Source organism: Bos indicus, chromosome 22, assembly GCF_029378745.1.
Source record: "Bos indicus isolate NIAB-ARS_2022 breed Sahiwal x Tharparkar chromosome 22, NIAB-ARS_B.indTharparkar_mat_pri_1.0, whole genome shotgun sequence".
Lineage (NCBI taxonomy): Eukaryota > Metazoa > Chordata > Mammalia > Artiodactyla > Bovidae > Bos > Bos indicus.
In genome coordinates this window covers 49382928-49410173 of record NC_091781.1, presented here as the reverse complement: position 1 = coordinate 49410173, position 27246 = coordinate 49382928, and the positions used below count along the sequence as shown (strand labels likewise).

Here is a 27246-nt window from a genome sequence, read left to right as displayed (position 1 = left end):
AATATTTGCTTAATAATCTAAGATCACAAAGATTTTTCTACTGTGTGCTCAATATAGAAAAACAAATGTGAACAAGATACACAAAGGTACTTGTTTCATTTTTCTTGTGTGTATTCTTATAGTTTTTAGCTCTTAATATTTAGGTCTATGATAAATTCAAGTTAATTTCGTGTAAGCAGGGATCATGGTTCAGTTTTTTAATATGGATTGTTCAGCACCATTTTTGAAACTGCTGTTCTCCCTCACTGAATTTTGATACTGAAAATTAATTGAATATATATGTTACCACATTTTTAAACAAAGATCTCCCTCACCTCAACATGCCCATTTAACTGAAAGCTTATCACTTCCACATCTTCATGTCTTCAAAGAGCGGTCTAGACTCACTGTTTCCGCTTCCTTCTTTCTTACTCTCACACTAAGCCTCTTTATCATTCCACAAAAAGGGTTCTTGCCATAATCACCAGTGATCTCTGTTATGACATCCAGTGGATACTATTTTTTTGTTGTCTCATGTGATTCTCAGTGTCCTTGGGCCTCAGTGATCCCCCCACCCCCTCTTTCAGATACTCTTTTCCCTAACTAATACAGCAGCCCACCACTCTTCTTATTTTTCTTCTGTTTTTCTTTTTGATCCGACATGTCTACTCTGCAAGTTCTTCTTCTTCTACCTATTTCTTTTATGTCAGTGTTCTCAGGATTGTCCAGAGCCCCTTTTCCCTTTCATTCTGTGCATGCACCCTACTATTCCCATCTAATTCCCTGGCTTAAGAATCTCAAATTTACATCTGGCTCAGATCTTTTCTTAACTTCATGTCTGCTCATTTAGCTGCCTACCAGGACCATGAGCTCTAGGAATAAAAGTGCCCTGTATACATTTGTGTTCATATTTGTATTCCTGTGCTTAGCACAGAGAACTTAATGACTATTCATTGGCTAAATGAACAAGTGAATAAGTGAACAAGTTAAGCCACCTGTGCGTTTGATATAGCTTATCTTATAATTCTAGTCCAATGCTTCAGTATTGGCCCTTTTACTGATATCTGACACATGCAATGAGTACGTGACGCTGGGCATAGGAGAAGCAAATTACTTTTAGAAGCACATACTTTGTGTTTGCCATGACTCAGTTTTCCTGCCACAATTGGTAGAGAACCTTGGGATGCTGAGATAGGAATGAGACCCTAGGCACAGGCAGGAAAGAGGTAAGAGAGCAGGGAGACATTTCTCCAGATGTTGCAAACACTGTTTCTAACATTTTTCAGTTCAATAATTTCCTTCAAGAATTAACCTATATTGTTTGAGAAATAAAATATATTAATGGCCCTATTGAATTCTGAGTACATCTTTATAATTACCATACGTTCTTTCTTCTTTTTTGCTTTTCACCTAAGTGTTTGTAAGTCCCTGTAACATTTTTTCTTCACTCTAAAATGATTCTCAAAAGGTTATGTGGTAAGATGTAAACTGGGTAATGTAGACTCTTTCAGACCTAGTGTTATGATCCTTTTGTGATGATCTGAGTGTTCACATCAAAGAATGTGTTTGCTTCTTATGGGCTTATTATTATGCCAGAGCTTTGAGGGTATTTGGGAAGAATACAAGACACAGTCCTCATTGCTGCCCTCGGGGAACACACACCTTTAGGGAGAGAAAAGCCATAACTGGCAGGTAGACAGCAGCATCTCTGATGCAGTTTGTTGTGTCTATTGCATGCTGCTTGGCAAGAAAGATAGTCTCCTGCCACTGGACATGTACTTTTGGCCTTGCTTTTCTCTAATGGGCTGTCCTGAAAGTGTCTAGGGTCTCTTTATGAATGCCCTTTTTATTTGTTCTGGAGCATGCAGTCCCTTACATTTCTCTGTCTCTCTCTCTCCTACATTTCAGTGAGCGGTTTCTGGTGAGACTGAACAAGAATGGTGGGCCAAGGAACCCAGAGAAGATAGAACGAATGTGTGCCCTTTTTACAGTATGTGCAAATTCTCTTTCCCTTCTCTGCTGTTGACTCTAACTAGGGTCCTGCTATGTGGATATTGTTGCCCTGGAAACAGGCACTAATTCTTACTTCCCCACACACTGGTGAGAATAGAATTTGATTTATGTGTCTATCAGGTTTTAATGAAATATTTAAGAAAACTGAAATAAGCTCCAGTTTTTAATTGAATTTATTTAAAAAAATACAAGTACCTCTTACTATGTGCATTTTAGATGCAATTTAATATAGTAGACACTTAAAACTTGAGAACAGTCTTTCTTTCTATTCTTCAAGACCACTGGGGATTTCTCTGATGTGTAAGTATAGTTTCTCTCAAGGCATCCACCAAACTTACAGCTTTGCAGTTTTTTTAATTAAAAAAAAAAAGAGTTTATAAAAAGAGAGACAGACTAAATAGCCCTCCTCTTTCAGACACCAAACAAAGTCTTTTCATGCCATGATCCATACTTTAGTTTTTTCTAAATAACCATGCTATTATTCGTGCTCTCTGACATCATGGATCCATCAGCTCAGAGAAGGCTTGGTAACCTGCTTATTGAAAAGTATTAAACATCACAATATCATATTGTCTTTTGTATTCTTCAAGTTGATTCCGATTTACTAATTTTTTTACCCAGTTATGAAACTTAACTGCCCAGCCTTATTTATTTCAGTTAATTTATTTGCTTAAGAAGAAAAGACTGTCACAATTTTTAGCCACTTTTGACTGTCACAGATTCTTTGATCTGTTTCAGTGATACTGAGATACATCAAAACTCGTTGAGTGCAGGGTGTCACAGTGCCACTGCCCTTGTGTGTGGTGCATGGTTGATGGGTAGGTAACAGTCAGGTGTCTCAAACCTTACCAGTGTACCAAACACAAATGGGATTTATCTAGGACTCTGATATGTGACTTTCTCTGAGAGATAAAATTGGATTTGTTTACCTGAATTTTTTGTTCATTTACTACAACATTACTGCAGAATCAAAAGCCACTCTACAGGGATAACTTGTATTGAAAGTACTCCAGATGTACAGAAGGATTTATAAATCTAGCTAAGCTAAAACGAAGTTTTGTACATTCTTGAGGTCAGCATTCAAAGCTTAGGAGATAGTACAGGAAGAGAAAGCAAGAAAAGCAGACACATGAAGATGGCTAAGGGAACTGAGACCTTTTAGCCTGGAAAGATCAGTGCTCTGTCTTCAGTTGGAGAAGAACAAGGGAAAGAGTCCCAGTTGCAGGTAATGGGATGTAGGTTGGAATATTGGAGGAGAGAGCGTGATGTGAGAACACCTGAACACGGAGCTGGTTCCTTGCGGCCGCCTGTCTTAAACCTGATTAGGATGAGATGAGACACCCATCTGTCTAGAATGTCTCAGTAACCTTAGGAGTCTTTTTAGATCCTGATTCTCCAATATTGTTTGGTTAAAGCCGCAAAAGAAATTGGCGATTCCTTGTTCCTTGGCATTGTGGGAACAGAGGTGTGTGTGTGTGTGTGTGTGTGTGTGTGTGCGTGCATGCTGTCCTTGAATGTGATGAGCGCAGTCCTTGTCTCTTGAAAAATGAACTTAATTATGAAGATATTTGAATGTAATTACAGTAAATCAAAATTTTCATTTAACAGCATTTTAATTATCTGTATGAGCCTAGAGGCCTAAGCTGTAGCTCCAGCTTTATAAATCAGAGATGCACATAACACATAGGATGTGCTCTTACTCTGCCACAATGGGAAGGCGCAAGGTTGCTAAAAATATCTACTTTTATACTTCCCTTTGAAGTACAGCCCTGGATTTTTTTTTTAAGATACTAAAAAAAAGAAAATGATTTGAGGAATTTTTTCAAAGCCCAGAAGAGTTTTGAGCAAGATTGTCCCAACCAGGGTTTTTATGTTTTACTTTAAGCTTATATGAAATAATAATTTTGACAGAAACTATTTTCTGATTATCCAAGGCTTGAGTTCCTCCTGTGGGCCAAAGGAATTTTCCAGATTGGCATATGTGTTAACAGAGTTTCAGAGGAAACGCAAGAAAATGCAGCTACATCTGTGGTCCGTGCCAACCTGTTAGCTTACTTTAACATTAGGAAAAGGGAATCGTACAAATGGAGCACTTTTGCAGGATTACTTAAGCTTACCTCAGAGCCGTATTACAGACAGTCATGTTTATCCATACACAGTCTTGCTCTTGGTAAATCCTGTATTTTTCTGACCAGGTTAGATTTCAGAGCTTCCTGTGCAGGAAGAATTTTATCCAAGAAGGAAGTGTTTCATGCATTTATGATTGTCTAATACAGGGAAGACTTTGATGACTTTCATGATTAACAGTGGCTGTGTGGTATGAGCACAAGAGAGCGTGTCTGTATTTATTCCACAACCCCATGGACTGTAGTCTGCTAAGCTCCTCTGTCTGTGCGATTCTCCAGGCAAGAATACTGGAGTGGGTTGCCATTTCTCCTCCAGGGGATCTTCCCACCCAGGGATCGAGCCTGCTTTGTCTCCTGCATTGGCAAACGGGTTCTTTACCAGTAGCGCCACCTGGGAAGCCCAGATATCCAATGCTTCACACACAGTGGCTGGCAAATACTAATCACTTGTTACATAAATAAATTAATAATGCTTATTTTCTATTATATTTTGAGTGACTAACTCAGAGAATGAACTTGTATCGTTTTCCCTGCTTTAGTTGGCATTACATTTTTTCCATTTATTTATACACTTTCATACTTCAAAATAGAATTTTAGGTAGTGACTTCTTGGAATTAAGAATGGACTTAATTATTAGCATAATAACATCATTTATTAAAATATTGCCTCCTTTTATGCAGCATAAGAATGAATGAATTGGCTGTGTTTTATATTTGTAAATTCCATTGTCTCTTCAGAAAAAGGGTAGTCCAGGCATAGGAAAGTAAATTGACTTTTCTATGTTTCAAGTGGAACCTTAGTGACTGAGCCAAGATGCTGATCCCTGAGTCACTGTCGTTTCTACCCACCAGGTGGTTGGGAACCAGCTATTTAGTTGTAGGATCAGAGGGTATGATCCAGTGAGTATATCTAAATTCAAACCCTGCTCACCAGATGAATGGTAGATGAGTCACCTCTCTTCCTATCTTGGTTTTTCAGGCCTTGTGACATGGATAGCCACACTTGGTACTTAGTATCAAGAGAGTGTATGTTTAGTATCAGAGAGTGTATGTTTAATAACTTTATGATAAAGTGTTTAATGTTGCTCTTATGTTTAATATGGTAGCTATTATGTTGAATTTTGACAATGAAATTATGTGGAACTCAGCAAATAATTATACCTAAAATATTTTCTGATACTGAGTATTATCATTTTATTTTTATTGACCTCAAATAAACACCACAGAGAGTTCTGGGTACCATGTACAAAATGGTCAGAAAGAACCCCTACCCAGCCACTCAGAAAATACCGTAAATTATATTTTAGGCTTCTTTATCTTCTTCACCTCAACAGAATCAAGGGAGAGGTCCCATGCTCTTGGGTACAACCCGTCTGGTTAGTATTTGGTCATCTTTGGTAATTGGCTTGAATTCTCTAAGTATATTGAGATTTAGAATTATACCAGTTATTTGATAGTTTGGATTAATAAAATCTAGGCTGTGTAGAAGGTCAGTTTACTTTGAAATGTGATCTTTCAGTAATAGGTATGTTTCAATTCCCATAAAATGGTAATTTATTTTTTAATTTCATTATTTGTTATTTAGTAGCCATCTTAATATTTGTCAAAATATATACTACTGTTTTGAAGATATCACTTTAAAGGAGTTATTAAAATGGAGTCTGAAACATCATTTTTCAATATCAAAAGATAACTTTCATGCAAAAATGTATCTTTGTGATTCCAGAAATACCAATTTATGTTGAATTGTTTTGTAACCCATTTCATTGTAAGTGTATTTCATTATTCCATCAAGAATTTGGCAAAATATTATGACCATCTAATATCTAAAAGTTCTAAGGCCTCCTTTTCTTTCATATGTTCAGGACCACTCTACAGGGCAGAGCTGGGATTGTGCTGAAGCAAGCAAGGCACAGGATCCTGAGAAGGAGACCTTAAATTTTGTCACTTAGATGCCTTGCTTGCCTCGGCATAGACCTAACTCTGCCACAGGGTATAAACATACAGCAAACATGGTGGTTCTGGATTCAGAGCTCATGCACAGTCATGATTGCTGCTTGATCTTTTGTTTTACTGCCTTACTGAAAATAGACAAGCATGTGGGACTAAACAAAGGATGAAAGATGAGAAGGAAATGGAACTAAGGGAACTTTCCCTGGAAGCAAAAGGGAAATCATGGGAAACTGTCCCATTAAAATAGAGGTTACCCCTTCAGTCATCGTTCATAACAATGGCTGGGAGTGAGCAGTGAGTTAATAACCTGGTGAAAGTCAGAAACAATGTATATTAAAGGAAGTTTTATTACTTCAAGTATAATGTGTTAAAGTGTAAAAATACTCTATTTCAAAATGTGTTCTCAACATAAATAATGCATAAAATTATTTTTATTAATGTAACTCCAGTTTTAAAAATGTCTAATTAAAAGAAGCCCTTAAAATTTTCCAGATAAAATTCCATTCACTTTATACTTCAGCATAAATTATATATATCTAAATTTAGAAATGGGAGATCTAATTATTGAGGTTTCACTAAAACCAAAGTAGTCTATTTTCAAGGGAACATATCTAGTGTGTGGGCAACAGAATGAATGTACAGTTAATAGAGAGTAGACTTTAAGAATTTGTCATTAATGAGCCTTTTGGTGTTTTCCCTTTTTTTTCTACATTGGGAATTTCTTTTGTTACAAGCTGTTCTTACATGATTTTAGAATAAACATGGATAAGCCAATGTCATGAAGATTTCTAATGTGAGAACTTTAAGAGATAGGTGGTCTAAATAAGAGCTGAAAAAATACTGTAAATGTAATAAACTTTCAAAGACATTTAAGATATACAAACTTTCACTATAGGAATCTTATAAACACTTAGCTTATTTGTGCTTAAACCCCTTCTCCAATCTATAACATAGGCTAAAAGCAGCAAAAGCAATTATTATGAGGTTCAAAGTTTAATTTTAATTATTTTCTGTATATTCACTGCCTTACTTTACTTATTTTTCTCTTTTCTTAGGATCTGAGCAGCAAGGATATGAAGAGAGATTTATATATAGTTGCCCATGTGATACGAATAGGTACGGTCCACTTTATCCAGTCACCTGACTGAGACCAGCCCAACGTGGGATAAGTATCTACTGTTTGACCTCTGTCTTCTCCTGAGCGCTTGCCTTTTAATTCAGATCTAAGGATTAACTCCAGCTTGTATTGTAGCTGTACCTTAAGTTTAGCTGCTAGTAATGGCTGAACTTGATAGAAATGAAAGCATTTTCAGCTCCCTGTTTGTTTTTGGACCCATATTTTTTATTTGAAGTGGTCTTTTTTTTTTTTTTTTTTTTAACGTTTGCTCCATCTAATGTTCTGCCTCTGATCAGCCCTCTACCTCAGGGATCTTATAATGGGTTGCCAACTTAACAGGTAGTGAATAGCCTTTGCTGTGTTTTGTATCCAAAAGTATGTGTCTTTGCTATTTTTTCACAAAATTAGAGTTACCATCATTACTACATGAGATGGATGGTATCTCCCTTCTACCCGATCCAAGATTTTTGCTACCTGTGGTTTGTTTGCCCAGTCTTATTTCAAGTTTATGACATAATTTGGGGGCCAATACCTGACCAACTCTTCCTTCATAGGTTTGAGTTCTGGCATGTCTTGTTTGGCCAACAAAACAGCTCTTTTGCTCTACTGCTTTTTGTTTTGCTGTATTTTGCCTTTTGTTTTGCTGTGTATAATAAAGCATCTGTTGACTTGTGCATTTGCAAGTCTTGCCACTGTAAGCACAGCCTTGGTAAGCAGGACAAGCGAGCTCCCATACGGCTCTTGCTCTTGCAGTGGTTCAGGAGCAGCTTTGGATGGAAGAACAGTATATTGTCCTCCTTATCTGTGAACACATAGCTTTTACCTGGCAGCTACAACACTAAATTGTGTATCCTTAATATACCCAAGAAGTTTAAATCTGTTAGCACTGTGGTTTTTCTAAGAAATTCATGAAATCACTGTTTCATTCTCATATGATTAATAAATGGACTGTTAGTGTTGAGACAGGTAGTAAGGAATGTGGTGCAGGGGAGAAGCACTGGCCAAAGGCCTGTTTGTCATTCCTCTGCATAAATATCCTTGCATCCTTGGATGGCTCCCTTCATCTTTAGTCTTCCAATTTAGAGGATCTCTAAGGTACCTATAGCTCTGGCATCCTTGAATGACAGTTCAGTGATGCCTTACAGGAGCACGGAGTTCCCAGTCTTGACTGGTGTTTTCTGCTGTGCCTCAGGCCGGATGCTCCTGAATGACTCCAAGAAGGGCCCTGCTCACCTGCACTACCGGCGACCATATGGCTGTGCGGTCCTCAGTGTCCTGGATGTCTTGCAGTCACTCACAGAGTTAAAGGAAGAAAAGGATTTTGTTCTTAAGGTTTACACGTGAGTAATGAACACCAGAGATATTGATGATCTGCAGCATAAGACATTCCAGCGTTGCCCCTGAGAGCAGAAGCTCTCAAGCTTTGCTGGACACAAACTCATTCGGATATGTAGGACAGGGAGTTTTTGGAAAATGCAAAGATTTCCATCTAAGGTTTGGGATGGGCCCAGGCAACTGCATTTTTAATAAGCTCCCTAGGTGCTTCTGAAGCAGCTGAACTTGGAACTTTCTATCCTGAAGTAAAGGTCTGATACACTTTTCCTCTTCTCTCCAGGACTAGCCAGCCTTAGTATGTGTTTACAGGAAGCTAATAATCTAATTTCGCCTGTGTTTCAGCTGTCAAAGACTCCTCTGTGTCTAATGCTGTTGTAACTGAGCTGGCTGCTGATGTAAATTGCTTCAGAGAATGATCACGAGTCAGGTTGCCCTGTCCTAGAAGAAAAGCCAGTTTCTCTGAGAAGCTGAGGCTTTACTCTTCATTTTTTGCCACTACCGATCTGTAAGTCACCAGCCAGGCATGGCATTATTTTCAGTGTTCAGCAGCCAAGGGCTCTGCCTTACAGAAGCAGTGCATCTCCTCCTGACTCTTATTAAGCAATATAAAATAAAAACAAAGAGTAGTAGTACAGAATCCAAACATATCTGTCTTTGCTTTAGAGACTTAGGCATGAATCACGGGCTTCCCTGGTGGCGCTAGTGGCAAAAAACCCGCCTGCCAATGCAGGAGACATAAGAGATATGGGTTTGATCCCTGGGTCTACATGATTCCCTTGAGGAGGGCTTGGCAACCCACTCTGGTATTCTTGCCTGGAGAATCCCCTGGACAGAGGAGCCTGGTGGGCTACAGTCCATGGGGTCATGAAAAGCCAGACATGACTGAAGCGACTTAGCACTCATGCAAGCATGAATCATAGTGCTGAAAACATGATCAGTGGTGGGTCTAGTGAGTTTCTTTTCCTCCCAGAATATTAATATTTTTATTAAGTAAATGTAAACATAGCCAGAGTAGGAAAAAGCATTCTTTTGTAAATTAATTTTTATTGGAGTATAGTTGCTTTACAATATTGTGTTAGTTTCTGCTGTACAGCAAAGTCAATCAGTTATACGTATACATATATCCATTCATTTTTAGATTTCCTTCCCATTTAGGTCACCACAGAGCATTGAGTAGAATTCCCTGTACTATACAATAGGTTTCCATTACTTACCTATTTTTAACACCATAGTGTATATATGTCTATTCCAGTCTCCCAATTCATCCCACTCTCCTTCTCTTCTCAGTATTCATACATTTGTTCTGTACATTTGTGTCTCTATATCTGCTTTGCAAATAAGTTCATCTATACCATTTTTTTAAATGTTTTTAAAATTAATTTTATTTTATTTTTAAACTTTACATAATTGTATTAGTTTTGCCAAATATCAAAATGAATCCGCCACAGGTATACATGTGTTCCCCATCCTGAACCCTCCTCCCTCCTCCCTCCCCATACCATCCCTCTGGGTTGTCCCAGTGCACCAGCCCCAAGCATCCAGTATCGTGCATCAAACCTGGACTGGCATTTTTTTAGATTCCACACATAAGCGATATTATACGATATTTGGTTTTTCTCTCCTTGATTTACTTCACTCTGTATGACAGTCTCTAGGTCTGTCTACATGCATGCTCAGTCGCTTCAGTCATGTCCAATTCTTTGCAACCTACCAGGCTCCTCTGTCCCTGAAATTCTCCAGGCAAGAATACTGGAGTGGGTTGCCATGCTCTACTCCAGGGGATCTTCCCCACCCAGGGATCAAATTTGCATCTCCTGCATTGCAGGTGGATTCTTCACCCACTGAGCCATCTGGGAAGCCCCCTAGGTCTGTCTACATCTCTGTAAATGGCACTGTTTCATCCCTTTTATGGCTGAGTAATATTCCATTGTATATATGTGTACCACATCTTCTTTGTCCATCCCTCTATTGATAAGACATTTAGATTGCTTCCATGTCACTATTGTAAATAGTGCTGCAGTGAACATTAGAGTCCATATATCTTTTTGAATTATGATTTTCTCTGTGTATATGCCCAGGAGTGGGATTGCTGGGTCATAGGCAGATCTATTTTTAATTTTTTGAGGAACCTCCATACTCTTCTCCATGGTGGTTGTGCCAATTTACATTCCCACCAACAATGTAAGAGGATTCCCTTTTCTCCATATTCTCGTCAGCATTTATTGTTTGTGGATTTTTTGATGATTGCCATTCTGACCAGTGCGAGGTGATACCTCATTGTAGTTTTTATTTGCATTTCTCTGATAATTAATGCTCTTGCCTGGAAAATCCCATGGACGGAGGAGCCTGGTAGGCTGCAGTCCATGGGGTCACAAAGAGTCGGACACGACTGAGTGACTTCACTTTCACTTTCCACTTTCATGCATTGGACAAGGAAATGGCAACCCACTCCAGTGTTCTTGCCTGGAGAATCCCAGGGACAGGGGAGCCTGGTGGGCTGCCATCTATGGGGTCGCACAGAGTCGGACACAACTGAAGCGACTTAGCAGCAGCAACAGATAATTAATGATGTTGAGCATCTTTTCATGTGTTTGTTGGCTATATGTACATATTCTTTAGAGAAATGTCTGTTTGGATCTTCCATCCATTTTTTTCATTGGGATGTTTGTTTTTTTAATATTGAGCTGCATGAACTGTTTGTATATTTTGGAGATTAATCTTGTTGGTTGCTTCATTTGCAAATATTTTCTCCCATTTTGAGGGTTGTTTTCATTTTATTTATGGTTTCCTTTGCTGTGCATAAGCTTTTGAGTTTAATTAGGTCCCATTTGTTTATTTTTGTTTTTATTTTCATTACTGTAGGAGGTCAGTCAAAAAAGATCTTGCTGCGATTTTATGTCAAAGTGAGTTTTTAAAGCAAGTGTATGTCTGAAATTTTCTTTTAAAAAGCTCCTCTTTTGGTTTTAACCCAATATTTTTTTTTCAAATTAAAGCTAATATTGTCAATCACCAGGTTAATATATCTTCACCATATTTATGGGAATTTTTCTGTACTATCTATTGTATCTGAATCAGGCATGAAGTGAACTTAATTCACAATTCTGGTTAATATGGGCCTCTGTATAATCAACTACAGTCTATTAATTTGAAAATAAAAGCCCAGATACCCTTATTACCTGTTTGCCTTAAGTTGTGTTTTGTTCAGTGTTGCGTACTTAATGGGATGAGGATCTTCCTCTGAAATAACTTACAGAGGAAATTTTTGTGGGTTTTTTCTTGCTTTCATGCATCAGTCACAGCCTTTCTCCATTTACAAAATCTCTTCATTGATGGGTAGTGGGACCTGGTTCTTGATAAAGTTTCCTCCCTTTGAAAAGGACTAAATTTTAATCCAAAATCATCATCATTATCATCTTACTCCACTCTGTCCAAGGGCAGGGAGTTTATAGATAGCACTCCAGAGTTGCATCTCTTTGCACATATCAGCTGTTCCTTGCTTCTGTGCACATTTTCATTGTTGAAAGGGGCTTGCACAGCACTTCTCTTGAAATCATGCTGTCAAGCTTAATTGGCCTAATTCCTTCAAAAACAAGAGCTTTCAGTACCAACATGTCACTTTTCAAGAAGTGGGATTCTTGTGTAACTTATTCTTAGCTCCTTGCTCTGAGCTGTGCCTATTATATCAGTTCTAAAAAGCCAAAGAATGATGTTTTTTTTTTAAACAGAGAAGATAGTTTTTTAATAAATTTTTGAAGGAGTAATAGAGTTAAAATGTAGGATAGTTTTTCCACTTGACAGTGTTAACAGACTTTCAAAGACACGTCCATGTTTGTGAAATAATCGATTTTGGGCACGGTATGGAATTCCTCTAGGATTAGTGTTTTAAATCCACATCAGCACAGTGAATTCAGCCCTCAGGAGAAGTAATATTTTCCAGTAAGTTTTAAAGGATATATTTGGTAGACTGAATTGGAAGCTTAAAGGTTTTACTGATTCTGATTGTACTTCAGCTTTTGGTAGGACTGAAGTTTGCAAGGATTAAAAAAAAAAAAAACCCTCTTGTATAGTTTTAATTAATGAATTGGCAAAATACATCATTAATTGTTGACATTCTCATCATTTCCTATGTTATTCAGAGCCAACCTCAAGCCCTGTACTTCTTTTGCCATGATCACTGCTCTGGCTTTATAGATGTTTAATATCATGTGTATTAGGAAGGCAACACATCCTTTTAAAAAAATCAGAACAAGAAGCTGAGGCGTAAAAACTAGGTCACTTTTCAATGAACCAGAAACCTTAAAAATCACAAATGAATAACCACTGTGTGAAGTTTATTCTGATATAGACATCGTGTTTCCTCCTGTCCAGAGGGGCAGGAGTTGCAGGGAAACACAAGGCTTTCTGAATCTGGAGCCTAGGACGGGAAAGGAGAGAATGCCAAGGAGCATTGAGATGGGGTGGGGGTTGTCTGTAGATAGTACATTTGATCAACACAAGACACCTCTGAATATGTGATGACCACTCTCCAACTTCAAACTGAAAAAGTTCAAACATTTTTAGGCCAACTTTAATGAAATAGATAAATAACTACTTAGATAAAATATTAAATTTATCACGTTAGTCATATTTTTAAATCATATAAAATGTATATTACACATTATGTGCTCAATGACAGGTGTAGAATTGAGGAGTATTACTATTACTTAGGGCTTCCCTGGTAGCTCAGAGGATAAAGCGTCTGCCTGCAATGCAGGAGGCCTGGGTTCGATCCTTGGGTTGGGAAGATCCCCTGGAGAAGGAAATGGCAACCCACTCCAGTATTCTTGCCTGGAGAATCCCATGGACAGAGAAGCCTGGTGGGCTACAGTCCACGGGGTCGCAAAGAGTCGAATACGACTGAACGACTTCACTCGCTATTACTTATTCCCTGGGGCTTCCCAGGTGGCGCTAATAGTAAAGAACCCATCTACCAATGCAGGAGACCTAAGAGAAGTGAGTTTGATTCCTGAGTCAGGAAGATCCCCTGAAGGAGTGCATGGCAACCCACTCCAATATTCTTCCCTGGAGAATCCCATGGACAGAGGAGCCTGGCAGGCTATTGTCCATAGGGTTGCAAAGAATTAGACTGAAGTGACTTAGCACAGCATGCACACTTATTCCCCACTCACATTTGATGAGTTTTTTTTTTAACTTTTTATTTTATATTGGAGTTTAGCTGATTAACAATGTTGTGATAGTTTCAGGTGAACAACAAAGCAGCTCAGCTGTACATGCACATGTATCCCTTCTTCCCCAAACTCCCCTTATATCCTGGCTGCCACATAACATGGAGCAGAGTTCCCTGTGCTATACAATAGGTCCTTGTTGATTATATATTTAAATATAGCAATGTGTCCATGTCAATACCAAACTCCCTAACTGTCCTTTCCCCCCACCCTTCCCCTAGTAACTGTAAGTTCATTCTCTAAGTCTGTGAGTCTATTTTTATTTCATAAATGAGTTCATTTCTTTTTAGATTCTGCATATAAGTGATATCATAATGATATTTCTCTTTCTCTGGCTTATTTCAATGAGTATGATAATCTCTGGATAGATTCATATTGCTGCAAATGACAGTATTTTATTCTTTTTGATGGCTTAGTAATATTCCATTGTGTGAGTGTATGTGTGTGTGTCTGTTTGTGTGTGTGAACACCATATATGTACCACGTCTTCTTTATCCATTCATCTATTGATGGACATGTGGGTTGCTTCCATGTCTTGGCTATTGTTAAGAGTACTGCTGTGAACATTGGGCTGCATGTATCTTTTCGAGTTAGAGCTCTCCCAAGGCATATGCCCAGGTGTGGGATTGCAGGATCATATGGAAGCTGTATTTTTGTTTCTTACACCAACAGTGTAGGAAGATTCTCTTTTCTCTTCACCCTCTCCAACATTTGTTGTTTGCAGTTTTTGATGATGGCAGTTCTGTCTGGTGTGAGGTGATACCTCCTTGTAATTTTGATTTGCATGTCTTTAATAATTAGTGACATTGAGCATCTTTTCATGTGCCTGTTGGCCATCCGTAAAATCCCTGGACATGTAGTGGTGAAGTGCTACGTCATTGCCTGTGCTGGTTATCTTCTCTGTGGGGAAGGTGTGCCACAGAGGCACACAGACCTCTTTTAGATTACAGTCCCTTGTGTGTTTTATGATTGAGGACAAACCATAAATATCAGTAATAATGCTCTAAATATTAATTTGATTGGATACAACATAATCATGCTTCATTATAATCATAACTCATTTGGTTAATAAATGCTTACATTTTTTTTTCCTTAGAGAATATCCTAGTGATTGGTTAAAATATGCTGATGACACTGAGTTTCAGATGATTTGAGTAGTTCCCTTGGCATTCTAGAAAGGAAGAGAGTCAAAAGGCCAGTTAAGAAGTGACTACACTGGTCTGAAAGAGAGATGATAATGGCTGAACCAGGGCCATGAAGAAGAGAGGTCATTTGTGACAGATTTTAAGAAAGCTTCATGAGCTAGTGGGTTCTACTCAGAAGCAATCTCTCAGAGCAGACAGGTGGATAGGAAACGTCAAGCTGTCTTGTGGCCATGCAGGTCAAGAGCTTAGCAGGGTGTCTGGGCTGGAGACACTGTGGTGGATCTTGGCAGCTTTTGGTGGTGGTTGAAACCATGGGAGCAGTTGAGATAGCCCAGAAAGCTTATATGGTAGGAGGGAAATGGGCTTCAAATGTAGAGCTCTGAAGGCCACTGATAGTTAAGGGGTGTACAAAGGGAGAAGAATATGAGGGGCAAGCCATCGAGTGTCTGGCATCTGAATTGTGTGTATTGGCTGGAAAGGTAGATGTCAGTGAAGTAATACACATTGTCACTATTGATGTGGTTGGAAAAGCACCGGTTTCAGTATACTGCCAAAGAGCCGGTGAGTATTTTATTGGAGAAGCACTGAAATTATACCACCCATTGAGAGAGGAAGTTAATTTACAAGACTCTTTTTGGTTTTGTTTATTTATAGGAATTCTTTTGTGTGTGTGTGTGTATTTTATACCTGTATATTTGAGATGTATAATGTGTTACTTTGATGTATTTATATTTTGTAATATGTCAGTGAAGCAATATTTATCATGTTTCATTATTATAGTACAATATTATTATCTATATTCATTATAGTGTGCATTAGTCAGGACTCTTACTTTGAAGTGAGGTGGGGGAGTACACTATTTATGACAAACTGTAGTCAGATTTCTGTTAAAGAAAGGACTACTGATCTTGTAAACCTAGAAAGTGACAGGAGTCTGACTGCAAGACTAGTCTGAGTTCTCACCAGCTGGGCACTTCTCTGGTGTGGTGACTGGTTGGAAGAGATGCGATCGTGTACATGTCAGACAGGGAGGGCGAGGTGTGCTGCTGCCAGCACCTCTCACTTCTGACTTCCAACTGAGTTGTTAATCTCAAGTGATCATTTTAAAGAACACTGTCTCCCTTCCTCTCCTTGGAAGGAATTCTGTGAGCAGAAGTTATCCTCACAGCTCTGGACTGTGAGAACCTTGTCTCTCACACTTCTTTGCAACATCTCTGAGCAAGTGATGCATGTTTATACTGACTGAGAAGTCAGAAGAGCTACTGATTAGAAAAAAATTAGTCTAGTGACCAACCTCCCTTATCTCTGGTCTCTATACAAAGCCTTTTATATAGAAACCAGTTGTGCTTCATTCACACCACTGGATGGCACATGATAGAATTCTTGCTGGAGTTTCCGCCTGGAAGTGGCTGTGCCGGACCACACACTTCTAAGTAACCATGGAAAGATCTTGTGGGTTTTCCTTTGTGCATGAGCTCTGTTTTCTGGGGTCAGTGGTCCTCCCTATCCAACAGGAGAAAGGAGGGGCTGAGGCTATGAAGACTCCCAGTGTCTCATGGAATTTTCAAGGATGGCCCTAATCTCATTTCAGTTGTTTCATCAACGTGTCTACTTTGAGATGAGGAATCCCTTCCTAGTCTCTGTTCTTAAGCTGTACCAAATGGTTGTGTGACTGCAGCTTTCTTGAAAATGTTCTTTAGAGGGGAAGACTCTAAAAATGTCAGAAATTAGCAGAGGTGCAGGTCTGTTCCTCCATTCTCTCTTTTCTTCCACTCCTGAAATTCCTCTTACATATTTAGGCATCCAGACTTCTCTCTAAGGCCTCCTTCCCCTTGACTACAGAAGATTTCACAGCGAACCAAGCCCACTACTCTCTTAAACTTTTCTTCTTAGCCTGATCTGGCTAAAATAAAATCACAGGCAAATATGCACATTGCCCTGAGGTTAGCAGGATTTTTCTCTGAGGCCATTATAGTGACAGTTGAATGACAGTATAAAGCCAATGCAAGACATGATAGTTTCTAAACAGCAGTACTTGTTGAGAGGAACTGTTTTTTTCCTCTGTCGGGAACTTTCCTCTAGTGCCTAGTTGCAAGTATGTGTAAGGAACTAACAAAAAAATCGTCACGCGGGAAAGTGCTACTTCAGACAAAAGGATATTTTGCCACTTAGAGATATTTGCAGAGATTCATTTTAGAGTTTCTACTCTTCCCCCAAATGTGAATCTTGTTGTGCCTTCCAAGAAAACAAACCTTGTCTAATTTAGTAAAATTTAAGTTCATTTCTTTAGGAAAGTGTTGTTGCACATTGAACATCAGACCAGATGTTTAAAACTCTTGACTGTCATGATGCCTGTGCTTCTGTTACAGGTGCAACAACGAGAGTGAGTGGTCCCAGATCCACGAGAATATCATCCGCAAGTCCAGCGCCAAGTACTCTGCCCCCAGTGCCAGTCATGGTAAGGTGCTTCTCTGGCTAGAAGACTTTGTGTTGCATCTGCAGTTGCTTATCATACACACCTTAGTTTATTTGTGCTGATCAGTTACCAGATATAAAGTTGTTTCCTACAGACATTTATTCTCCTTTTCAGGCAGTTTCTATTTCCTTGTGTGATGATTTGAAACCTTCTCTAGTTATTAATACTTCTTTTAAAAAATTTTTTATTGGAGTATAGTTGATTTACCGGAGAAGGCAATGGCAACCCACTCCAGTACTCTTGCCTGGAAACTCCCATGGACGGAGGAGCCTGGTAGGCAGCAGTCCATAGGGTCGCGAAGAGTCAGACACGACCGAGGGGCTTCACTTTCACTTTTCACTTTCATGCATTGGAGAAGGAAATGGCAACCCATTCCAGCATTCTTGCCTGGAGAATCCCAGGGACAAAGGAGCCTGGTAGGCTGCCCTCTATGGGGTCGCACAGAGTCAGACAGTGAAGCGACTTAGCAGCAGCAGCAGCAGTTGACTTACAATGTTGTGTTAGTTTTAGGTGTACAGCAAAGTGAATCAGTTGTACATATGCATATATGCATGCTTTTAAAAGTCCTTTTCCCATACAGGTCATTACAGAGTACTGAGTAGAGCTCCTTGTGCTATACAGAAGGTCCTTATTGGTTTTCTGTTTTATACATAGTCATGTGTCAATCCCAGTCTTCCCTTTCCCTCCTAGAATCCGTAAGTTTGTTTTCTACATCTGTGACTCTATTTCTGTTTTGTTCATTTGTATCATTTTTTTAGTCTCTACATATAAGTAGTATTATATAATATTTGTCTTTCTCTGTCTGACTTACTTCACTTAGTATGGTAATCCTAGGTTTATTCATGTTGCTGTAAATGGCATCATTTTATTCTTCTTTTGACTGAGTATTGTTCCATTATACATATGTACTAAACTTTTTTATCCATTCCTCTGTTGATGGATGTTGAAATTGCTTACATGTCTTGGCTATTGTAAACTGTGCTGCAGTGAACATTTAGGTGTGTGTATACTTTCAGATTATGTTTTTCTCCGAATATATGCCCAGGAGTGGGATTGCCAGACCATATGATTGTCCTGTTTTTAAGTTTTTTAAGGAACCTCCATATTGTTCTCCACAATGGCGGTACCAGTTTACATTCCCATCAACAGTACAGGAGGGTTTTATTTTTTCCACACCTTCTCCAGAATTTGTAGACTTTTTGATGATGGCCATTCTGATTGGTGTGAGTGATAAATACCTTGTTGTAGTTTTGATTTGCATTTATCTGATAATCAGTGATGTTGAGCATCTTTTCATGTGTTTTTTGGCCATTACTTCTGACCGCAGTGTATTTTCTGCTCTTTCTGTGGTGAATTCCTTGTGCTTTGATACGTAACTTGAGTTACAGTTTGAATCCAGAGTGAACAGAAGTGTTGCAGGGTTTGTCACATTGTGAAGTCTATGTTTTCCTGAACAGAGACTGCATACCCAGCACCCCACCCCACAAAAGACACATATTAATTTCACTTTTCAGTGTTGGCATCACCGAGAAAGCCTGACACTAATGAGAATCAATGATTAGTCTGCCATTATCAGTCATTTGGAAACTAAAATAGAAAATCTTTATTTCAAAGCAGCTTTCATCTTAGTTCAACTGCTCCTTTTTTTCCTGCTTTTATTTTAAAACTGTGTTTAATATGTATCTAAATCTTGGTGTAATTGTACATGTTAGCATTAATTCTAAACTGAATATGAAATGTTTGATTAAATTAGAAGCACTGTTTAAAAATCTATAAGACCTCCTGAATAGATATTTTTCCAAAGAAGACATACAGATGGCCAACAGACACATGAAAAGATGCTCAATATCATTAATCATCAGAGAAATGCAGATTAAAACCACAAGGATATATCACCTCAAACCTGTCAAAATGGCTGTCATCAAAAAGGACACAAATAACAAATGTTAGCAAGGCTGTGGAGAAAATGGAACCCTCATATCCTGTTGGTGTGAATGTAGATTGGTGTAGCCACTGTGGAAAACAGTATGGAGGATTCTCAAAAAACTAAAAACAGAACTACCATATGACCCCACAGTTTCACTGCTGGGTATGTATCTGAAAAAGATTTAAATGCTATTTTGAAAAGATGCTTGCACCCCAGTGTTCATAGAAGCATTATTTATAATTACCGAAGTATGAAAGCAACCTGTGTCCATCACCAGATGAATGGATAAAGAAGATGTAGTGTATATGTACAATAGAATAGTACTCAACCTTAAAAAAGAATGAAATTTTTCCATTTGCAGCTACATAGGTGGAATTGAAGGGTATTATGCTAAGTGACAAGTTAGAGAAAGACAAAATACTTACATGTGGAATCTAAAATGTAAAACAAACTAGTAAATATAACAAAAAAGAAACAGACTCAGATATAGAGAACAAGGTCTTGCTTTCCAGTGGGGAGAGGGACATGGGGAGGGGTAAGGGACTAAGAGGTACAAACCACTATGTATAAAGTAAACACACTACAACAATATAACAGCAGAGAATATAGCCAACATTTTATAATAACTACAAAAAGAACATACCCTTGAAAGTTGAGAATCACTCTGTTATACACCTGATACTTACATAATATTATACATCTGCTGCTGCTGCTGAGTCGCTTCAGTCATGTCCGACCCTGTGCAACCCCATAGACGGCAGCCCACCAGGCTCCCCCATCCCTGGAATTCTCTAGGCAAAAACACTGGAGTGGGTTGCCATTTCCTTCTCCAATACATGAAAGTGAAAAGTCAAAGTGAAGTCACTCAGTCGTGTCCAACTCTTAGCGACCCCATGGACTGCAGCCCAGCAGGCTCCTCCATCCATGGGATTTTCCAGGCAAGAGTACTGGAGTGGGGTGCCATTGTACCTCAATTAACATATAAATAAAAACCTGTGAACTTGTAATATACTCTTGAAGATAACTATCAAATTTACATAGAACCATGTTTCCCCAGATAATTTTTACCTTGAAACTATTTCATAACCTCTTTTATATAACTTTCTTTGTTTTAATGTTATAAACCTGTTGTAAATAAAAAAGTTGTCCTTGAAAGTGAAAGTCAATCAGTCATGTCCGACTCTTTGTGACCCCATGGACTGTGTCCATGGAATTCTCTAAACCAGAATACTGAAGTGGGTAGCCTTTCCCTTCTCCAGGGGATCTTTCCAACCCAAGGATTGAATCCAGGTCTCCCACATTGTGGGCAGATTCTTTACCAGCTGAGCCACAAGGGAAGCCCAAGAATACTGGAGTGGGTAGCCTATCCCTTCTGCAGAGGATCTTTCTGACCCAGGAATCGAACCAGGGTGTCCTGCATTGCAGGCAGATTCTTTATCAACTGAGCTATCAGGGAATCCCCCAAGTTGCTCTTAAATGACAGTGTAAAGCCACTGCAAGGCATGGCAGTTCTTAGAGTTGTTGAGAAGAACCTCTATCAAGATCAGCATATTTTCAGCTAGAAGGGTCCTCAGAGCAGTTCCAACCCAGAGGTTATAAAGTTTGAGATGCTCAGCTGGGAGTACTTGAATTCTCTAAAACTCTGTAGCATGGGGTTCCTCAGGGCCTCTCTCACTGGTTTTAAGAGCCCATTTTTCCTCATATGTGCCTGGATGCCAAGGAGCTACATACACGCAGTGTGCTGGAAGGTGAAGGGAGTTCATATCCCTCACCTAAAGCCGGACTAAAGCAAGAACCTTACTTTTTAACAAAACAAGTTGCAATTTGGAAGACTGTTCATGCCCATATTTATAGTGTTTTTTGCTGTATTTATGTATTTTATTTATAAAAAGCTACCCTTGGCTACAAGTTCTGAAGCTATGGTGTGTTTAAAACATGGAACACATTTTAAAAGAGGGATAGTGGTAATAATACATTAAAAGAAACAACCAAAAAGCAGTTTCCGCCATCACCTAACAAGGTTAGAATGCTGAATTTTGTCTTACTTCCCAGAATAACCAAAGTTTCCATGCCATTGTCAGTGTCTTACGATTTTTGTCCATGACTCACAGACACTGGCCACTTAAACAGTGTTAGAAAAGCACCCCTCCCTCTGTGCTGGGAGCACCATAGACTTCAGAGAGCCTCAATTAGGATGGCCCTACTGAGGGCAGGTCTTCGTGCGCTTGTGGGAAACCCAGGAGAATAGGCTGCTTTTCTTTGGAGTGTGTGTCTGACTGCTTCTTGGCCAGGCTTAACTTGGAAGCTGTTTGGAAATCATGTTTCAACTCCCTCATTGAGTAAATGAAGAAACTGAAGCTCGATCAGATACTTTAGTGGCTAAACCAGGGAGCCCAGGTTTCGGGATGCTGGGGAACAGAGAGGAGGGCAACTTAATCTCCCAGACCACAGTCTGAGTTTTAATACAATAGTCCTCTGGGTTTTTGAGATGGTTTTGACTTAGATTCTTTTTTTTTTTAATTTAAAATTTTTATTTTTAACATATATTAATGTGAAGCATCATCTCAGGTCCAGGTGCCATGTGGAAAGTGATTGATGTTTCAGGGATGGGAGAAGGGTGAATACTGGGAGACATCCAAATTATAAACATTTGAAAAATCCTGGAAGAATACACATTTTCTCTAAGAATAGACCTACACAAAGAATCTAATTTTAATTTGTTTGTTTTTTTGTTGCTGCGTATATTCAAAGTAATATTATAAGCAGTTTTCAAATAAACATAATTAATCTTTGACCCTATCAAATTAACTATCCACTTAGCTTATCTATTGGAGAAGGCAATGGCACCCCACTCCAGTACTCTTGCCTGGAAAATCCCATGGACGGAGGAGCCTGGAAGGCTGCAGTCCATGGGGTTGCTGAGGGTCAGACATGACTGAGCGACTTCACTTTAACTTTTCACTTTCATGCATTGGAGAAGGAAATGACAAGCCACTCCAGTGTTCTTGCCTGGAGAATCCCATGGACAGAGGAGCCTGGAAGGCTGCAATTCATGGGGTCGCTGAGGGTCGGACACGACTGAGCCACTTCACTTTTCACTTTTCACTTTCATGCATTGGAGAAGGAAATGGCAAGCCACTCCAGTGTTCTTGCCTGGAGAATCCCAGGGATGGGGGAGCCTGGTGGGCTGCTGTCTATAGGGTCACACAAAGTCGGACACCACTGAAGTGACTTAGCAGCAGCAGCTTATCTATATTTTTGTTTACTAAAAATATAAACAACATATTTTAATGTATGTAGTTCAATACCATTTACAGTCTAAGCATGTACTACTTCAATATAAAAAGAATTTTTTTAAAATTTATAAAATGTTAAATGAAATATTTTACTTTAGAAAATATTAGAAAGTGAACTTTAGAAGGGAATAAAATTAAGGTTTTTTATAAAATTCACCTTTAATCTCAGAAGTTAGTATATATATATCTTGATACACAGACTTGAAAACAGTATCTAAGCTTTGTAGTATGCAACCTAATAAAGTGAGACAACTTAACTGATAAATATTACTGATGATATCAAGTAAATCATTGGGTAGCATATTCAGAACAAAAATTTAAAGCCATCATTTTAACATCAATTTTGGGGGTCTCAAATATGGTTATAGGCTCACTGAGAAAAGTTACTTTTACGATACTGTTTTTCTATTAGCTTTCTAGAATATCTCTTCAGAATAATGTATACTTTCTGCCTCAAAACTTTTCTCAAGAAAAATGCTGAATTTTGCACATTTTTCTCTGGGGGGAAAAAAAACTCTTTATGTGTTTTCTAGGGTAGAAGTGTGATTCTGAGTTTAAAAAAAAATGCTTTTGTTTTTGTAGGTCTTATCATTTCTCTGCAGCTTCTTCGTGGAGACATGGAACAGATTAGGAGAGAAAATCCCATGATATTTAATAGGGGATTGGCAATTACAAGAAAATTGGGATTTCCTGATGTCATCATGCCAGGTAGGCAGAACCTCTTGGGGCTGGGGTGGGAGAAGGGTTAGAAGAACGGAGTGTGGTGCTCCCCTTGTGAGCAGGTGGCACACCACACTGTGGAGGAGCCCCGCAGCCATTGACAGCCTCTGCAGCCAGAGTCAGGTTGCTGACTGCAGTCTGCAGCCAATGGCTCCTTTGGCTCTTGTTGGCATTTGTTCTTTTCCAGAAGCCCCCACATACCTTCACCAGGGCAACACAGCACAATCTGGCACTTGAACCTTTTTGTCTCTTCTGGAGACTGGATGTTAGGAATCAACACAGAGCTCCTCACAGGGATGCCTTTTTTAGACTCTTCTCTTCAGTTACATATCTTAGAAGAGAATCCCCTCGTAAGAACATCCTCTTTAAGGAAAATAATGCCTGTATTATTGTGAATAATAATACTCAGTGAATCCCAGTTCATGTAGGAGTAGCAGATTTATTTGTATCAGAAAAATAAAACTCAGTGAATCCCAGTTCATGTAGGAGTAGCAGATTTATTTGTATCAGAAAAATGAATCATAACAATGAAAACACTATACCCTATCAGGAAAATGGATTGGCAAATGGTATAGGTTAGGCAGTGTGAATAGTACTACCGGGCCAGTTTCTCAGAAAGTGTCCTAACCACTTTCACCTAATGCCCGATGGAGAGCCAGGGCAGAAAGTGGGAACGCATTGGCTCTCAAGTGTGGTTCCAGCAGGTTAATCTAAAGCTCATGCTTCCTAGTGAGGCAGATGCGGGTCAAGCTAGAGCAGTGGATCCAAACAGGCCATCAGAACCAGGGGGCTGTGGGGAATGAGGGGAGGATGGAGGCATGGCTCTGATGGATGGGAGGCAGTCTGGAACCAGAGAAGACGGGAACAATGAGAAGGAAGGAAGAACAAGGAAATGGCTCCTTGTCTGGATGAATTACAGGAGGCATGACCCTACCTTTTCCATTGAGTTTCATTCAGTGTTCTGCTAAAATTAAAAGCGTATTTGCTTTTGTTTAAAAGAGCCAAGCCAGGCTAGACTAAACTGTTAGTGACCACTCTAAATAATCACCTCTTTGGAATTCTCCATAGTGCTGAAAACTCCTCTTATTGGAAATATATGCCAGCATATACCCAGGGAAGAGTATAGCCTGAGCATACAGAAGGCCTTGTAATGGATTCCAGCTGTCCTTCTGCTCCCCATATTATGCCCAGACTTGTTTTCTGTCACTTTTATTCTCTCTCCATAGACACTGTGACTGCAGAGCAAGCTGCTGTGAACAGCCTTTGTCTCTTGCTCATGCATACAAGAGGATCTTTTGAATGACAGTCCTAGGGTGAAGTCCTCCACAGGACATGTCTCCCATCCTGTCCTGACAGTTTCTCAGCCTTCTGTAACCCTAGTGATCAGGAGAAGAGCCCAGACATCATCCCTAGCTTCTTGGCAACATGTCACTGAAGAAATAATTGGTGATTACCAAAACTGATCCGATGATCATTTTTAAATGAGCTATCCAGGCTCATGATATGGAGTCATATATTCTGAAAGATATGCTTGAAGTCTTTTCTCTCTTTTAAGAACTAGTTTGTCTAAGATTTGGACATTGCCTTCCTCTTAACCCTCACACAGTCATAGAATCAAAACAAAGTGAGCAGAGACTAGAAAGAAACAAGCTTCAGTCAAAAATCTTTAAGCAAGAGTTACAGCATCCATACCTCTCCTGTGGAAAGAGATCTTTTTGTGAGCACTCTGAATCTCTGTGTCACTGGCACACAGGTTGATAAAGGGCTTCTGAGAAAGTTGGACATGACCTTGGAAGTAAGCAGTATCAGTATCATTGGTGAGGCAAGCAGAGTGTCAGGAGCATTTCCTCCATTGGGCAGCTGAGGCATCACTGTCTGATTTGCCCCACAAGACAGAGACACTGGCAGTCCTAGGGTGTCCAGACTGGGGCTGTGAATGTGCTCTTTGCTGAGTTGTCTGCTCTTGAAGGATCGAGTGCTGGAGCTGAAAGTGAGGTTGATTCACAGGCAGGAAGCAGTCCTCTATGTGTCTCTCCTCTCTTTTACCTTACCTCCTCTCGAGGAAAGACTTTTTTTGCACAGATTGTGTGCTAACAACTGACAGTACCTTTAATGCCCCCACAAGATACCATGAGAGTGGGTTTGCCCTCCTTGGGTGAGACGATAGGGCTGGCCCTGAAGGTTCTGCTAGAGCAGCAAGAAAAGTGTGCAGCAGTGTTTCCAGTTGTGGCCCACCTGTCCTGGGAAACCACGTCTGTGACAGCAAGTCCCTTTGTGAGGTCACCCTCCACCTGCAGCTGGTCCACTCTTCACCCGTGGGAATATTGGATCTGGGCTGCAATGGTCCCTCGGCCCTCATGGTGCTGGTATGACTGAGTTACAAGAAATTGCAGCTTCTTGACACATGGTCATAAGAGAAATGAACAATGAAATGAACTATGTTAATAACTGTGAGCATTTCAGCGCTGAAGTCTGAGAAATTAGAATACATGGAAAAATTAGAATGGTTCATATACTATGGCTCTTATTTTGAAACTACCAGCATTTGGGAGAAACTACTAGATACTCATTTGGAGAGGTCCTTTATGTCAGATGGCCCAGACAGGTCCTTGTCAAAGCATATTGACAGAGCTTGTAGGTCTGAGTTACAGCATTTAGACAAGTTCTAACCACACCAGTATCTGACACAGGATTTCAGAAAATGGCTTTCCAGTGGTCTCCTGTTGCTTTCCACGAGTGTGTAAGATACACCATGTGACTGCTGTGAATAGGAGATGTCCTACTCTTTGCCACAGCCAAGGCCCTGACTGCATAGGCATCCAGCTGTGTTCATGACTCATGGTAGTGAGCACGAGGCAAGACCACCATTGCTCGTGGTGTTCTGGGAGTCGCAGAGAAGGCACATAAACCCAGGAAACTCCATCCAAGATTACAGAAGAATAAACCGATGTGGGAACTTAAGCCTGATTTTGAAACTGAGCACCTAATAGCCTTTTGTTGGTTTATCGCCATATTTCTATGGGTAGTTCCTCCTTCCCTCCCAACTCATTTTAGTTCATTACAGAAACTAATAACTCTACAACACACTTTTACTCCTTGAGATTTTTTTCAAGAAAATGGAGAGGAAATACTGGAGCAGGGCAGACGTTTCAGGTGAATGAGCTTTCTGTGACTCACTTGTCAGCATTAGCCCAATTAGAACTTTCAAGAAAACTGTCAGCCAAAAGACTGTAAACTGAAAGGGAATGATTTAAAACCTCTTGCTCAAGAGTGGTCTGTACCCTCCTCCAAACCTCGTCTAAGCCAGCAGGGGGTGCCACCAGCTTCTGTGCAGTTTTCCAAGTGTCAGCTTTCCAGGAGAGTCTATTCCCTGGAGTCAGTAGGAATGCAGAGCTGTCATAGCTCTGTGGGAAAGAAACCTTTTAACTTGTTTTCTCAGCCTTGAATTTGTAAGGTTATCATTTACCGTGGGCGTTGTGGGTCAAGTTTCATATTAGTTAAATGAGCTTCTCTTTTGTCAGAAGAAATCTGCCCTGTGATTTTAATATATTCTAGCTGATGGCTAAGTTTTTTTTTTCCCTAAACCAGTATTGCTCTAACTTTAGTGTGTATCAGAACCACCTGCAGGGCTTGTGAAAAACACATTGCTAAACCCACCTCAAGAGTTTCTGATACAGGAGGATTGGGGTGGGACCTGAGCATTGTATTCCTCACAGGCTATCAGGTGATGGTTTAGGGCCCCCTTTGAGAACTGTGTCCTAAAGAGTACTCTGCTTTAGGGATGTTTTGCCCCTCTATGAATCAGACCTGGTACAAGCTCCTCTCTGGGTTGCCCTGACCTTGCCCTTTAGAAGGCAGCTATGCTGGCATGGCAGCCCTCAAGGGGGCCCCCCGACTCCTGCCCTTGTGCTCAGAAATACACTCTGTCCTTTGC

At 39.7% G+C, this 27246-nt stretch overlaps 1 protein-coding gene across 13 annotated transcripts in view; it reads left to right on the top strand.

The window, feature by feature from the left end:
* DOCK3 (dedicator of cytokinesis 3) overlaps positions 1-27246 on the top strand; it is a 304126-nt gene that overhangs the window by 186487 nt on the left and 90393 nt on the right. For 12 of the 13 annotated variants that reach the window (XR_011563033.1, XM_070776617.1, XM_070776613.1 and 9 more), the window contains 5 exons: positions 1888-1969; positions 7127-7187; positions 8381-8528; positions 17263-17351; positions 23175-23300. Coding sequence is in view for 12 of the 13 variants with exons in the window: in XM_070776617.1 (XP_070632718.1) it covers positions 1888-1969; positions 7127-7187; positions 8381-8528; positions 17263-17351; positions 23175-23300 (506 nt within the window). In the remaining variant the exon portion in view is untranslated. The remainder of the gene's footprint in view (positions 1-1887; positions 1970-7126; positions 7188-8380; positions 8529-17262; positions 17352-23174; positions 23301-27246) is intronic. The other variant, XM_070776621.1, reaches the window with a different exon arrangement.